The sequence below is a fragment of the Antedon bifida genome, chromosome 5 (assembly GCF_963402885.1).
Source record: "Antedon bifida chromosome 5, ecAntBifi1.1, whole genome shotgun sequence".
Lineage (NCBI taxonomy): Eukaryota > Metazoa > Echinodermata > Crinoidea > Comatulida > Antedonidae > Antedon > Antedon bifida.
Window position 1 is genome coordinate 24,219,206 of NC_136230.1, and position 17,469 is coordinate 24,236,674.

Sequence of the window (17,469 nt, forward strand, 5' to 3'; positions counted from 1 at the left end):
CTTTATTTGTTGGTTTAATTAAAATAATAAGGTTTTAAAAAAGACTGTCTAATTTCTTTGTAATATGGACAATCTAAAACCAAAGTCTGATATTCATTTCAACCTCGTTGCATTTTCAAACTTTACAGATTCGTTTTTCCCTTTCAATTCCTGTCCATCTTCCCTTTTTGTTTTCAAGATCTAAAATTCCTAATCTTAACTTAGTCATTTTGTTTAAATTTGATCATCATTTTAAACAGTGATGTTGCAATTTTGCATTGGGTAAACATACAATAACACAAAATAAACTGAATGCAACCATATAGGCCACGTAATTGTATCATTTTAATAATACTTTGCAATATCTCATGGTTTATGTATTTAATCTATCAGGCCAAGCACTACAAATATCATAAGTAAATTCATAAGTAAATAAAGGCAAAATAATAATAATAATTATAATGATCTTTAAACAATTTCATAATCTGTAAAATATAGTCACCCGGAAAATATTTTACTGCTTTCCGATGCTGTTAAATGGCTGTCATTTATTACGGTTGCTGGGCGTATCTTGACGACGACCAATAAGCGCAGTGGCAGCAGCAAAATATAGAAATATCATGAACCAGCACGACAAGTTAAAGCAAATTAAATAAATATAATTAAAGGTTTTAACATCATCAATTTAAGTTATGCTAAAAATCCTAATCTACACATAAATTGTCTTTGGAAATTAAAGAAAGGTCATCATTTTCAATCTAGTCTTTGAAGATAAAATTGAACCGAGAGAAACAATATCAGTGCTGATAAATGCGGTAAATTGTTGGGATAAGTTCTGCTGTTAATTCCAAAACTTTTTCCCCTCCCCCAACAAAAAATCAATATTATTAGCGCTCTCCTGTTTCAGAATTCTATGATCCACTTTTGGATAAATGCTTTCGGTTGTAGCTCTTATTTGAGATGGTGGTCTTTCTAATTAAGTAGCAGTAGCCTAAAGGCCAATTTACACAAACGAGCAGTAACAGTAAGTAACATCTATCCTCAGCGTAAAAAGCCCGTCCGCTTCGCGCTTTGTGTAAATGGTCATCTATTACCGTTACCTCTCGTCTGTGTAAATTGGCCTTAGGTAGGCCAGGGAAGAGTGATTTCACTCTTTCCTGATTAGGCCATATTGAAAGCTTATTGGACAATAGTTGGTGCACTTATTCGGAATAGGAACTTATTATCTACTACATGTTTTATTCTGGTAAATACAATAGGGAATTATATCAAGATAGGCCTATACAAAAAAACCCTTTATTATAAAAATGGATATAATTTATATATGAATTAAAAATGGAATGCACTGTGTTATTATAATTCACATTTCCTAGAATACAATGTTTCCAATTTATCACCGATTGTCTATCAACAACATTATATAATTTACATCAATATACATTATTACATTGCATAATATATAATTATTCTACTACACTTTCACACACGTCCTACCTTCCCCAAACCATGTAATAATGAACATACTCTACCTGTTTACAAATAACCTTATACATACAGTAGAACTTTTATTAAGGGACATAGACACCTTTAGGACCAAACAACAAAGTGTCCTCTTAATAAGGAGTGTACCCTCGATAAGGATTATCCATACTGTTAACATGTTATCGCTCGATCGTTTCACGGTAAAGTGTCCCCTTAATAGAGTGTCCCTTAAATAGGAGTGTCACAAAGGATGAGTGTCCCCAAGGAGTGGTTCTACTGTACTGATTTAGTGAGTTTACAAATCGTGCGAACACAACAAAAACGCGTCAGCACGCGCGGGATAAACTCACTCAATGCATTTGAACGAGTTAATCATAAAAGGTGTAAAATTAACGACATACAACAATATGAAAACATTCTTGGGAGTATTATATAGGGTACCCTTAAAACAGAAAGTGGACTTTTACAATTAATTCTTGGCAGTGTACGGAATGTGAACTGGGAGAATTGAGATGGAATGATAGTAGTCTGAATATAACCTTATTAGGTAAAGATTTCTACAAGCTTAAAGGCATCGGCATGGCATCTATTTTAAAAATTAAATACAGTAGAACCAACAAGGTATCCACTACAGGGTTGTCCCTATGAACTTCTCATTGCTCGATTCACCAGAAAATGTCCCCTTAATAGCTGTCTCCAAATAAGGGTTTCCGAAGGAAGCGTTCTACTGTATTTCATTACAAAAATGTGCAATATACTTAAAAAAAAGTCATAGAAAGATATAATATTTTGAATGTATTCCATTATTTATGCTGTAACTACCTGTATAGTCAAATTGACACCCCTAATTTCATAATAGGATATTCCACAAAAAAAATGTGTGGTGATGTACAGCTATGATTCCTATCAACAGTGTACAATAAGTAGACTACCAAGGTGTGCATGTTAGATAAATCCAACATTTAGGCATACTTCCAATTATCTGTAGTATATAAGTATATAAACAATACTGCAGCTATAAGTATTCTCTGTACATATCTGTTAAACTGGATAGTAAGTTTCATCAGTAGAACCCTATAGTAATAAGGGAAACTTTTGGGACACAACGAAGTGTCCGCTTAATAGGGGTGTCCCTGAATAGGAATTGGCCGTAGTATCAAAACATACATTGGTTATAATAGTCTGATTAAAACCATAGTTAACGTACTTACACAATCCAACCTACATCAGCTTTGGTGAAAATTGATATTTTAGGATATTGACGGTTGGTTTTGTGGAAGTTGCTATTGTTTATTTCCTGGTGAAATTTTTTTTTTTTTATGTTTTGTATATGGATGTACTACTATCCGATGTACTACTAAAGGAAATGAATTTGACTCTAGTTTGAATATAGGTCTGTTAAAATGAAGGATACTTTTAAAATAATGCAAATATAGCATTTGCTAAGCTGAACAAATGTTTTTGGGTTCATGTTCACCAACATGACCTTGCACTACACCCTGACCCACATGTCATAGTTCAACCTATGCTAATAACAATAGTTTTCACACCCTGTTTGAAAAAGCGCCCCTGAAAGAAAGACTAAACTTGTACACAACAAGATTGGTCCAGTACAAAAATATTCAAGGAAAGAAAAACCAATTAAATATAATCTGGTAATTTAAATTTAAATATTTGTTATAGAATATATAAACCTCATGAATGTAAAAATTAGAATATTTAATGGGTTACAGGTATTATAAAAGGCACGCAAGAAACAATACAGTCAACTCTCTCAATATCGGACACCTTGGGGCTGGCCTAATATGTCTTGTATTCCGGAAAGTCTGGTATACGGAATGTGTTTTTAATGGTAAAAATGGTCCTCAAGAAAAGACTGGTTTTGGGAGAATATCTGGTTTTTAGTTCGGTATTTGGAGAGTTGACTGTATATGATCATATATATCGTATCAAACCACTCACACGAATATCCTTCCACCACCATGATGCTATTCTTGTTCTCCAAAACACTTATTACTGTATTTGATATTGGTAAAACCTATGCAAAGTTGTATGTGACTTATGTTTTTAAATTAAAATCAGTTTTGCTTTATAATTTATAGTCTGCATCATAATATATAGGTTTTCTAATTTTGTTTGATGTAGGAAAAATTCATATAAATTATCTAGTTATCACCGATCATTATCATCCTAGTGTAAATGGGCCTCAACTAAATTTTGCTTGATCCAGGAAATTTAGAAATCTACTTGAATACCGTAAAACCTTGAAATCTTTTTGAAAAGAAGGCCATCTAAAAAAGAAGCCCTCTCTGTGGTTTGTAAAAGTGATCTCGAAAAGAAGCCCACCCAAGAGTCCTAAAAAAAGAAACGCCTGGACATTTCGAAGTTTTACGGTTGGTCAATATAGTAGAATTTCAGCTAGTTTGTCATGATGGTAGGATAAGCTTGGTAATCTTCAAATACAGCAATGGTTCAACCTGTAACATTGCGATTTCTAACTCCATCCATTGCTGGTACCCTTTTTCATGCTGCGTTGGTAGTTCCAAACAGCCTGTTTAACTGGCCAGCTAATTTCTAACACGCAAAATTCCCTTCTTAGGTTTGCAAGAACAAAAAATAGCGAATAATCTGACCGTAGCTAGGATGTTTTTGGTTTGTCTGATTTTTTCAAGACAACAGGAATTCTTATTTTACGTTTTTTCTTTTTAATTTCACCATCCGTTTCCGTACTGTCGCTTGACATTGTATCTTCTTCATTTAAAATCTTTTTAGTTTTTATCTTGTTTGCATCTGAATTGAAATAAAATAATTAAATCAATAGTTAGTAATAAAAAGGAGTATTGAATATTGAAAGGTGAAAGGTTACATGACCTTTGACAAAACCACCTGAAATTTATAATAATACAATTTTACAATATTATATTTTATACATATAACCTCTATTAAAGGGACACTTTCAGGACCAAACAATGTTTCCCCTTCAGTATGGGTTGCCATAGTGTTGAAAGATATATTGTCTCAGTTCTTGTGTGTTATAATAACAAATACTATTATAAATAGATACAATGTAAATAAAATAATTTTACCTTTTATAGTCTTTTTGCCTAATGAACCATTACTTAATTCCCTTAGTGAGCTGTCTGATTGCGATATAGGTAAAGTCTTAGGTCTTGAATTTGATGAATTGTAATTAAGAATTGGTGCAGTCACTGATCTATGCTGGCCGAGACTAACTGGTGCAGATGATGGCAAGGTGGCACTCGATGTACAACTAAAAATTGAAAAAAATTTAATCTAAAAGTTGCTCTTGGTGTGTTTATAGGAGTAACCTGGTATGCGCAGCACAGTGATTCGGCTCGAGAGAAGACGAATTATTAGTAGGCTTATCTAGTATTATTAATACTATAAAGTATAGAATTATTGATGGAAATTATTCTGTTAATGTAAAAGGCCTACGCATTAGTGAATATTTTAAGGAATCATTAATTAGTAATTATTTACCTTTATACATTAATTCTTCGCATGGTAAGGTGGACACTATGCCTAACTTGGTCGGCTTATTTCCGAGCCAACCCAGCAGATATTCTACTGATATTTGGCTATATAATATATAAGATATCGCCTTTTTAAAATTTGAAATCCCCTTGGGAATGATATTTTTCTCTCAGGATTATATTTCCCTCAGCTTTGCTTCAGGAAATATATAGTCTTTCGAGAAAATATCATTCTCTCATGGATGTCAAATCTTATATTTCTGCCTCTAAGCAATATCTGTATAATATAAAATTTTATGAACAACAAGAACAAATATTTTTTTTTAAATAGCTACCTTTCATCTCCTACTATGAATGTAATATCTTTGTTTGAAATTGGTGATGTTTGCTTTCGGGATACATTTGGCAAGCTTCCGCTTAATTTCCCATCAAGTTTGGATAAATGACAACCACTACCACTTGGTGTCATTGTACATGAACCAGCTGATAAACAAAAAGTTATAATTATTGAAATATACACTGTTGTTTATATAGAAATAAATAGTGAAGCTAGTAGTTTAACTCGAACATTTTTACAATCTGAAATATAATGATTTGCTGTTTCTATCTTTGTTTAATGTGATTTGTGTGCTTTCCCTAATAAGTGAGTGGTTTGTGGACTGTTCCACTTATTGAGAGGTGTGGTCTAAACATTTTCAAATTTCCGACTTATATTGTAGGCAATTTATCCAGGTATATCCAAATATAGGCTTGAAAAAAACATTTTTTTCTTAAATATAATTCTAAATATGTAAATTAATTGTCATCTTTGTGATTGGTTCTACCTGCAAAATCAGGTTTAATACTGATTGTGTCAAGTTTAGGGTGGCCTTATACTGTACAGTATATACAAAGATATAATCTGTCCTGCATTACTGAAGAAGCTAAACCAATGCAATTTCTTACTTATAGCAGTGAGATAGTTTGGTGGAACATCCTCTTCACCTTCTTCAGTTCCTCCCATAGACAATTCTGAAGAGAAAAAGACATTTTACTGTTACTTTAGTTGCTGGACAGATGGAACGAAGCTTTTGGTATTAAACTATCAATACACAGACTATACTAACTATGCTTTCATATGAAAGAGAACACTTACTGTATTAGGAAGTGTGTGAAGTTTTGTACGCAAAAAAAATTACTGCATGCTATAAACTCTCAAAGCAAATTGTCTTGAATTTAAAAGCAAGCCAGTAGCCGGGTAGAAGTTTGAGGGTTCGAACACACCACATTTTTCCCGAAGTGTCCTTTTCAAACTAGAGACCAGCAGAAGAAGTCAGCCAAAGCCAATTTTTCCTCAGTCCCCCCTTGTAAAAAGTCTGGCTACAGAAGACAAAGAGCCTATTATTCTTTAATAAACAGGTTTTTACCTTCTGTAGAATATAAGACTGCATGCAATGTAGGGTATCCACTATTATTTGTAATATCAAAGTTGCATAACTGCTCAATTTGTGACCATCTATGAAGACGCTCCTTTAAGTCTGAAGTCACCTCATTCAAAGCTGAGCTGTAATGAAAACAAATATCATCATAATAATATGTCCTGGTCGCATCCTGGTCCTAGGAGGAGGTAATTGTCCGAGAGTGAACGTTCCAAGAGGAAATGTCGTAGTCCTACAAAGAGGTCGTAAAAATCCATTTACGCATAGATTCATAAAATCAAAATGCTATTGGGTTTGAACAACTAGCATTCCTGTTCCGAACTAGTCATCCATTCATAGAAGTAGGTGTAGCTACTGTAGTGGTCCAAAGAAATGTCTATACTAAAGTAGACTTTAGGCATAGGGGATTCATTGTTATCATCTCTTCTAGATTAGGACATGCATCAATGGTTAGTACATACCGTGCACTATGTATTCTTTGGTCAATATCATCAAGTGTTCCTCCATGAGCTATCCTGAATGATCCTAAAAATGCATTTCTTTTTTTACGTATTTTTTCGCACTGTAAAATATCAAGATTTTTTTTAAATGTAAAAAAATCATTATTTATAAAAAGCTGAATGTGTTTTTTTTCAGTTGTTAATTTAATTAAATAATAATCATTAAGACTTAAATTGGAAGAACAATATTTGATGCAGCATGCCTCAAGATGAGAGAAACCTTTTTATATATAATTGTTTTGGTAAATGCTGTAGACAATTATGGCCTCAACATTTAAACATTCTAATGTTGACAATTACAGTAGAACTCTCCTATTTAGACACATTTTGGACCCAACAAAGGGTTCCATTAATAGGGATGTTAAACATACAGTATTATATTGCTCAGGGTACGACTCCTCTGAATAGAGGTATCCTAAAAGAGGGGTTATACTGTATTACAAAAGATTGCGTTGTCGGAGAAATTGATGTGTAACAAGTACTAAATATTTATATTTTACAGGTCAGTAGTCAGAGATACATCAGGCAAACATACGCCTACACTTTTAGAAAGATGTTTGTGATGTCACGACAGTGTAACATGCTCAATATATCCTCTTTTTCTAAGGTTAAAGCACCCTAAGCAATGGCCACGATTGATTGTAAAAATAGACAGCACAATTGTTTAGAAATACATACCACTTCCTTCGCCGTAGACAGCTGTTTTTCTGCAGCTGCCTTTTTCATTTTGTAATAACGCAGTTCAATTTCGTGCGTAAACTGCAACCATTGCTGTAGTACTAATGGGGGTTTAAAACAACCTTGGTTCATCTGGAATAACAACAAACAATAATACCATTTTAATGATGACACAGGGGTAGTATTGTGTACTTCAACTTTCGGGTGACAGTTTTCTGTTATTTATTATAAAATGTATTGTTTTGTAAAATGTATATTATACAAACAATGTAAAAAGCATAATTACATAAATTTTACAAATAAACATTATTTTAACATTAACATTGTTGATGAAATCAGTGTTTTATCATTTAAATTTATCTTTTCACAGGGTGCATTTAATTAAACTTAAGCAAAAACACATACAACGCCATTTTGCAGTTGCATAGTAAAGAAAAGTCAGTACTAAATAAAGAAAAGATTTTGTTTTTATCTGCACATGTGATTTGGGTAATTATTTACTTTACTTTTAATGTAATTACTTAAATTACTAACAAATTTGATGACATGTTTTACAGCCTTGTTCAAGTTTTTTTTCCTTTTCTTTTTATATTTAGGCAAATTGTCAAGGATAACCAAAAGCGAATTCATTCACTATGTTTCTTAAAGGTGCCGATCCTGTTCACAAGACAAACAAAATGTGCTGTAGGCCTATATAAAGTCATGTGTGTTGAGTTGATTTGACATGAGACAGGATTTGAACCCAGGACCTTAGGATCAGTAGGCAAGCATCTTAACCACCAAGCTACTCTGTTACCTCTTCAAAGTCAGCTTTAACCTTGAGTAATTGCTCTTGTAATTCTGACGGTGAGCCTTCAAATATTTCATTTTCTTTAGCTTTCGCCTTCAGTTCAGCTTCAATCTTCCTCTTTTCTTGCAGTGTCATTTGATGTTCTTCCTGCTCGCGCTCAAGCCTAACATAAAATTTGAAAATAAAAAACCAATTTAATGTTAAGCATCTGGTTGGAAATGAATGGTTATGACCTGAAAAATGTAAACTCGGATTATAGTATAAAAGCCTGAATTTGAGTGGGATTTGTGGCCTTCATTATGTATTAAATATATTGAACTGTGATTTGTAGAAATATAATATGTATCTAATATTAGTATTTTAATTGATCAAAAGCATAATATTCTCAATACATTTTCTATTACTGTTGGGGAATAACCTGAATCTTTTAGCCTAACTGAGCTGTTTGTCTGCAGGACAAACAATGCCTACACATACTGCAACTAGAGTTGCTAACCTGCTGTTAACCCATTTGCTAACCTGCTGCTAACCCATTTGTTAACTTCCTGTAGCTAACCCATTTGCTAACCTGTTGCTGACCCATTTGCTAACCTGCTGCTAACCCATTTGCTAACTAACCTGTAGCTAACCCATTTCCTAATCTGCTGCTAACCTGCTGCTAACCCATTTCCTAACCTGCTGCTAACCCATTTGCTAACCTGTTGCTGACCCATTTGCCAACCTGCTGCTAACCCATTTCCTAACCAGTTGCAAACCCATTTGCAGTGTTGGAGGGCCACTTATGGTTCCTAAACCAGGGGCCTTGAGCTTCTATGTCACGCCAACTGTGTGCTACGTTCTTGGCTATACTACTATATACATTCTGTGCATGCATGTACTGTACCTCTCTTGGTATTCTCTCAATGAATCTTCTGCCCTCTGAAGACTCTCAAGTTCTTTTAACACCTGTTGGGCATGTGATTGTGAATATCTATGTTGCACATAAGCAAAGAAGCATCCACCAACTGCAAGCAACACTGAAATCACTAACGTCCAATCTTTGATGTAGTTGTTGGGCTCTGAAAATGACAAATTTGTCAATTATAAAAAAAAAACATAATACATGTCTCCCTCCAATTATCCGAATGGTAGTGATGTCATAAAAGCTTATTAAAATTGTGAATTATATCGGCCAAAATATTAAATAGCACACTTTTTTACCCTCTCTGCATTTTGCCAATCTTTGAACAGATTTTGCTTCAAACCTGTCATATGAGACTTGATAAGAGTCAGTGTGAACAGAAAGTTGTTATTCTAATAATAATCAGATGTATCAAAAAGCAAGGTTTTAGGCTTACATCTGATTTAATATAAACCACATGTAATCTATCTTGTATAGTGACAGATTTGTTATCGCCAATACTATTACTAATATTTTCTTTTTAAAACTATACATTTTAAAAAACAGGATCATTTCCTTTATTTCCTCCATACCGAGTTTTTACTGTGGTTTTGATTATTTCTATAATTCAGATATATCACTCACTTTTCCAAACATATTTTTGTTAATTTATTCTGCTTTATGTTTAAAAAAGCAAAATGCAACCCGTAGACTGAAATCAATAAATATTTAATTGATTACTTTCCAGAATATCACTGGGTGGTGGTTTCTCTATGCCAATAAATGTTTATAATAGTAATACTGCATGATATAAAGTACAGGCAAGAAAACTATGACTAAACTATAAAACTATATACTACTTATAACAAATACAGAATTTTGCAAAATAATGTAATCATCTAATGACAAATTTTTGATATTAGCATGATAATAAAAATCTGAAGTTACCAGTATAATGCAAATAGTCTGCTTTTTTATAACATTGTCTATTTTTCAATAAGAAATTGTTTCTAAATATGAAGTATAAAGCTCTGTCTACGCTATAAAACTTTATGTGTCCAAATATGGAAATAATATGCACAAATATGGTAGTACTATGACATCATCATGTCCATATATGGGCATATCACATTTTGTTAGTGTTTAATAGTGTAGACAGAGCTTTGGGATACATTAGATTGGTAATTATTGGAATGTCTGATCAATAGACATGTTTTGCCTGCACCTGGCCTTTAAAACTCTAAACATAGAAACATCATCAAATATTAAATTTAAACAGCTGATTTAATATTAAGCTATACATACGTTATTCAAAATTCAAATGTCATTTTGAAGGACAAGTTTACAATTTATTATTAATTAAGAAATTGGTTAAATAACAGAATTTATTTTCAACGAAGTAGAAACAGTTTTGTAAATATAGTTTATAGCATATAGTTGAAAAGGATAAAAAAAAATAGATTTGAACTTGTCACTTTGATTTTTAATCCATAGAAAGTTGATATGAATTCAATTTTCACCAAGTGTCAATATAAAATGACTTTTTGTTTTTAATCTATGATCACTTATTGAAGTTGCGCAACTCTGATGTCATTGAAAAATGTGAGGTGCACAACTTCACGTTAATGTCTATATGTTGACAAAGTTACGAGATGTTTTGTTTACACATTTTAGCGAAACGATATTACGGCATAGTAACGACGCACAAAAAAGGAAGAAAGAAAGAAGACTTGGAGAAACAAACGCCTTTAAATATAACCAGGTCTATTCTGTTTAACTGTACATCATCCTTGAATTACCATGATTACACTTGTTGCTATAGTGATTATAAACACAAGTTATTAACACTTTCTTAGAGGTTAACATTGTCATTTTGTAAATAGCCAATGTATTTGTAATTACCAAAAAGACAGTAAAGCTACAATACTAATTACTCTACTGTATGCTTATATTATCATTGTCAAGGTGAGACTATTATAAACAAATTAGTCATATTTTCAACATAATTATCCAAAAATACTATACTATCAGTTTTATTAACAAATAAAGTCGTTAAAATTGGGTACAATTGCAATACTTAACCTACCTTTTAAAAACATACTTTTAATAAATTTATTTTTAACACAGAATTATGTAATTCAAAAAAAATATATCTTGGAAAGTGATGTTTAATATACCTGAAAAAACTATATTAATTTGCTTTTTTAAAACATGTTATTTGATTCTGGAATGAAATAATAAATGAAATTTATTTCGATAAATGAATTTGATGACATTTTTATACTTTTAATATTGTTTATCAGAGTTAATGTTTATAATATATTTAGCGTTTGGTCAAATAAATAAGATTTATTTTTTGTACAAAATAGAATCTACTGTATTTTTATGCAATGTTTGATAAATGAATTTTATAACATTTTTATTTATTATATTCTTTTTAATTATTAGAGTTTATTGTTTAAATATATTGTATTGTATTTGGTCAAATAAATAAGTGAATTGAATTCAATTTAACATCTTTTAAATTTTACAAAAATAATTAATATGTAATGTGTTTTTAGGCATTTTTATTCTTTTAAATTATTATAGTTAAAATATATTTTGCTTTCAAGATCAAATAAATAAGTGAATTGAATTTTATATTTCAAGTAATTACACATCACATTTTTTGTACAATAAGAATTAATCTAATAACTGTGTTTTTATGAAATGTTCGATCAATTATTTAAATGACACTATGCCTGTTCTAACATAATGTTATCCTTTTTAAAAGCATGTCAGTTGTCACGCGATATTGAAATCTACTAAAAGCATCTTCTTTTTTTGTATAAGATAAGAGCAAGCTCTTGCCTGAATAACAATGATTTTCAAGCCTAAAAGCACTATAGTGTTCTTAGCTTAGCATTTAGGTTAAGAGGCGAGATACTTCAATTAAGTCTATGTTAAGTTCTTAAGTTGTAACATCAACTTCAAAAGTGACTAAATACTTGAAATTTTAAATTTAACGAAAGAATGTTTTAATATATTACAAGTAAAATGTAATGAGATTAAATGAACCTCTTCTTAGATTTGTTAGCATGATTTTCAAATACTGGATGATATAATAAAGCTGTAAGGTGTTAAGCTCTGTCTACACTATCAAACTAGTTTGATGTGTCCAAACACGGTAGTGATATTCCCAAATATGGTAGTTATATGACATCATCATGTCCATATACAGTACAGGAATATCACATTTTTTTTGTCACATAAAGTTTCAGCTTCCAATATTTTTCGGTGGGCACATTAATAAAAGCAGGTCACCAAAAACTAGCCAAAATGCTGGGTAAAATCAGAGCAGAGAGAAAGTAGCGGGCATGTTACAGCATGTAACATTTCAGGCCCAGGATAGCATTAATTCAAGACTTGAAACACTTTTTGTGACATGGTCAATATATCAATTTTCTTATGGTCTATAGTATAATAATAGTAACTCTTTTGTAAAAAAAAATTGTCAGAACGAAACAATATACTTGGCAGTTTGCCAAGTAAAGGACCACAGTAATCACCACAGTGACATACAGTAATGTTCTTTAGTAGTATTATTAAAGCCTTAACGGAACTGTAATACTATTAGTACAGTCATAAGCTTTAAAATATTGTTTACTTTTCTGATGAAAGTGTATTTGGTGCACAAAGCCGGTCTGCTGGGTCATCCTAAATTTACGAAGATGTTATTTCTGCACTACATTTTACCATTTGCAGGCTCTGGCACTATTTCAAAATGCTGAATAGTATTATTAACAGTATCAGAAAAAAATATCCTGATAATAAACGTTTCTTTAATGATAAACTACAGTCATAAACCAAATTAAATTCATTGTGATACTAGAAAACGTTGCTTTGTTTACAGACCATGTGGCTCATTATTTCACCATCCGTCTGTTACTAGATATTAATATGCATTGTATTGTTGTGAACTCAACTCAAATAGGAGTATCATTATTACATCGCATCCTACTGTAAGAACAACTGGTAACAACGAGCAAATTACTTTCGCTTTGATGAACTGACATGTTTAATGATCTACTTCAGGTTTTAGTTCATTATGATCTGACTATAGACTAGATATTACTCAGGTTTGGCATTTAAGCAGTAATTGAGAACAGAATCTGTTTTGTATTACAATAATAATCACACTGAATAAATATTGTTTGACTGATAAGTATTTTCTAAGTATTTTAAAAGTACAGAATTAAATCTAACAAGCACAACAGTTATTTATGAAGTTTGGTTGCATGCTTTCGACTGTAGCGCATGTAAAGTGGTACTGTACAGTACTTGATTGAGGCACTTATTCTACAGTGTACTTATTTTTGTGACTATTTATGAGACTTATTGACTGACATGGGGCCTATTTGACTGTTTTGTTTATTTGAAGGTTAGGTGGTACTTATTTTATTTTACTATAGTGTTTATTTGACTATGGTGCTTTTATTGACTGTAGAACTTATTTTACTGTGGCGCTTATTTGACTGTGACCCTTATTGACTATGGTGCTTATTTGACTGTGATGCTTATTGACTGTGGCACTTATTTGACTGTGATGCTTATTGACTGTGGCACTTATTTGACTGTGATGCTTATTGACTGTGGCACTTATTTGACTGTGATGCTTATTGACTGTGGCACTTATTTGACTGTGATGCTTATTGACTGTGGCACTTATTAAACTGTGATGCTTATTGACTGTGGCACTTATTTGACTGTGGTGCTTATTTGACTGTGATGCTTATTGACTGTGGCACTTATTTTACTGTGATGCTTATTGACTGTGGCACTTATTTGACTGTGGTGTTTATTGACTGTTGTACTACCTTTATGTGGCATCTATTTGACTGTGATGCTTACTGACTGTGGCACTTATTTGACTGTGTTGCTTATTGACTATGGTACCTATTTATATGTGGCACTTATTTGACTGTGATGCTTATTGACTGTGGCACTTATTTGACTGTAATGCTTATTGACTGTGGCACTTATTTGACTGTGATGCTTATTGACTGTGGCACTTATTTGACTGTGGTGTTTATTGACTGTTGTACTACCTTTATGTGGCATCTATTTGACTGTGATGCTTACTGACTGTGGCACTTATTTGACTGTGTTGCTTATTGACTATGGTACCTATTTATATGTGGCACTTATTTGACTGTGATGCTTATTGACTGTGGCACTTATTTGACTGTGGTGCTTATTGACTGTGGCACTTATTTGACTGTGATGCTTATTGACTGTGGCACTTATTTGACTGTGGTGTTTATTGACTGTTGTACTACCTTTATGTGGCATCTATTTGACTGTGATGCTTACTGACTGTGGCACTTATTTGACTGTGTTGCTTATTGACTATGGTACCTATTTATATGTGGCACTTATTTGACTGTGATGCTTATTGACTGTGGCACTTATTTGACTGTGGTGCTTATTGACTGTTGTACATATTTATATGTGGCACTTATTTGACTATGATACTTATTGACTGTGGCACTTATTTGTATGTGGTGCTTATTTAACTGTGGTGCTTATTTGACTGTGGTACTTATTTGACTGTGGTGCTTATTTGACTGTGGTGCTTATTTGACTGTGGCACTTATTTGTATGTGGTGCTTATTTTACTGTGGTGCTTATTTGACTGTGGTGCTTATTTGACTGTGGTGCTTATTGACTGTGGTACTTATTTGACTGTGGCGCTTAATATTGACTGGTATTTATTTGACTGCTGCACATATGTGACTGTGGCACTTATTTGACTGTGGTGCTTATTTGACTGTGGCACTTATTTGACTGTGGTGCTTATTTGACTGTGGTACTTATTTGACTGTGGCGCTTATTTGACTGTGGCGCTTATTTGACTGTGGTGCTTATTTGACTGTGGCACTTATTTGACTGTGGTGCTTATTTGACTGTGGCACTTATTTGACTGTGGCACTTATTTGACTGTGGCACTTATTTGACTGTGGTGCTTATTTGACTGTGGCACTTATTTGACTGTGGTGCTTATTTGACTGTGGCACTTATTTGACAGTGGCACTTATTTGACTGTGGCACTTATTATTGACTGCTGCACATTATGCTACTGTGGTACTCATTTGACTGTGGTGCATACAGTATTTGATTCAGCTGAACTTATTTGACTGTGGTGCTTATTTGTCTGTGGAATTGTCACTGCTGCACTTACAGTATTTGACTATCATGTCAGGTTAAAAATTGACTACATGCATCATTTTTATGATGAATATCACAGTAAACACAACAAATATCAACTTGTTTTTATCATTACTTGTCATGACACTTTCTTATCAAAATCAATTGTTTACTTTGTGTGTAATCTAATAGATAAGCAAGGTAATTGGCTGATGGCCCCAGTTCCCACCATATTGGTCTGTACATTTGAATCAAAAGTGGCATGAAATTTGGTTATTTTATTTGTTTTATAATTTCATGCTTTTTGCTTAAAGTTAAAACAGTAACAGAAAACTTGGGTTTAGATATTATAAATGTAAATTTGAATGATAAATCCAAACTGAAACATAAATTAATGGTTCATAATATTTTTATCATGGTAAATGGCAGTCGTATGAATAAGGTCCATAATAATTAATATCATCTATAGTGAAATATAGACTACAGTAACTGGAAGGTTTAGGGTGTTTCCCAATATGTACTTTTTCTATTGAATGATAAAGCATTTTTAAGCCCATAATGTAAATTCAGACATAAATTAAAAGTTGTTATACTATTTGGGCCAATTATGAATGTCCTACTGTAAATTTATATAAATTTAAATATTGAATACAACAAGCAAGCCGTGGTGTGCATTCAATCACAATCACAGCCCCTGTCCACACGACACCTTGATGAAGACTGCTTTAAATTTTAATCACAGTCCCTGTCCACACGACAGCTTGATGAAGACTGCTTTAAATTTTAATCACAGTCCCTGTCCACACGAAACCGTGATGAAGACGGTTTTAAATTTCAATCACAGTCCCTGTTCATGCTACACCTTGACAAAGACTGCTTTAAATTTCAATCACAGTCCCTGTCCATACTACAACTTGATGAAGACTGCTTTAAATTTCAATCACAGTCCCTGTCCATACTACAACTTGATGAAGACTGCTTTAAATTTCAATCACAGTCCCTGTTCATACTACACCTTGATGAAGACTACTTTATGTTAATGTATGCTTTAAATTTCAAACACAATCCCTGTCTACATTACACATTGATGAATACTGAAATTTCAAGATACTGTACTCACTTTTAGGAGGGCCGAATAGCACAACATCCATTGCATTGATAGAGATCTTGTGGCGATGAACTGGGTTCGATATCCCCAATACTTTTTGCATAATTTGAACATGATTTACAGCAAGTCTGCAAAGAAAAAAACAGAGTATGTAGAGCACTTAAGACAGGGGCACTATAAAGCACAGCCATTATATAGGCATAGTTTCAAGGTTATCCTTCCCATAGTTCTCGGGTACAGAACGGTATACAAAACAAATAGTTGGAACTAACTTTTAACATGAAACTAGTTTGTTAAAATGAAAACAAAACAATTTTCTCAGAAAAATATTCACAGGAAATATACAAAGTTTAACGATTTATTCTTTAAATTTATTTACTACTAATACTAAATTATGTACTGTTTTTTTAATGTTATTTTGTTTTGAATTCAAATAAAGAAATGAAAATGAAATGACTATTCTAGAGGTACTTTTCTTCTGGGCCTCTTCCCATCACTGTCTTCTTATTATATTTTTTAATTGATTTTTATTTCTGCTTTATGTGCCTTATTTATTTATGTTTTTCTTTCTATTCTATTTATTAGTATTATGTGACTAATAAATGAATGAATGAAATATGTATCTTTCATCTAAATCAGTAGATCTTTTAGCTTTCTGTACTTTACTAAACTCATTAAGTGGAGCAAGTAATTCAACGCTTTCTCATTGCTGTGAACCTGCATACTGTACACCTGTAAACACTGATAATATGAAATTCAATCTGATATCATAATAACGTATTGTCATACTTTGATACAAGCAATAAACCTTCTTGGCGCATAATTATGTAATGCAAGAATACAAAAGGAACATGCTGTTTTGTGTGTTATAAATATAGAGCTTTCAAATTGCAAGGAACTAAAACTTGCAAATGATGTTTTTACTATGTTTTTGAGTTCAGGTAGATGCAGTTT

The 17,469-nt window shown here is 32.4% G+C and overlaps 1 protein-coding gene across 1 annotated transcript in view; it reads right to left on the reverse strand.

Moving 5' to 3' along the window:
* Positions 1-302: 302 nt before the first annotated feature.
* The window catches only part of LOC144841911 (stromal interaction molecule homolog), a 28,941-nt gene continuing 11,774 nt past the window's right edge, over positions 303-17,469 (reverse strand). The window contains exons 5-14 of the mRNA XM_078698204.1: positions 16,528-16,643; positions 9,225-9,399; positions 8,348-8,504; positions 7,552-7,683; positions 6,835-6,935; positions 6,362-6,498; positions 5,901-5,966; positions 5,291-5,438; positions 4,548-4,732; positions 303-4,251 (exon numbers count right to left, since the gene is read on the reverse strand). Of these exons, the coding sequence (XP_078554330.1) occupies positions 4,100-4,251; positions 4,548-4,732; positions 5,291-5,438; positions 5,901-5,966; positions 6,362-6,498; positions 6,835-6,935; positions 7,552-7,683; positions 8,348-8,504; positions 9,225-9,399; positions 16,528-16,643 (1,369 nt within the window). The 3' untranslated portion in view covers positions 303-4,099. The remainder of the gene's footprint in view (positions 4,252-4,547; positions 4,733-5,290; positions 5,439-5,900; positions 5,967-6,361; positions 6,499-6,834; positions 6,936-7,551; positions 7,684-8,347; positions 8,505-9,224; positions 9,400-16,527; positions 16,644-17,469) is intronic.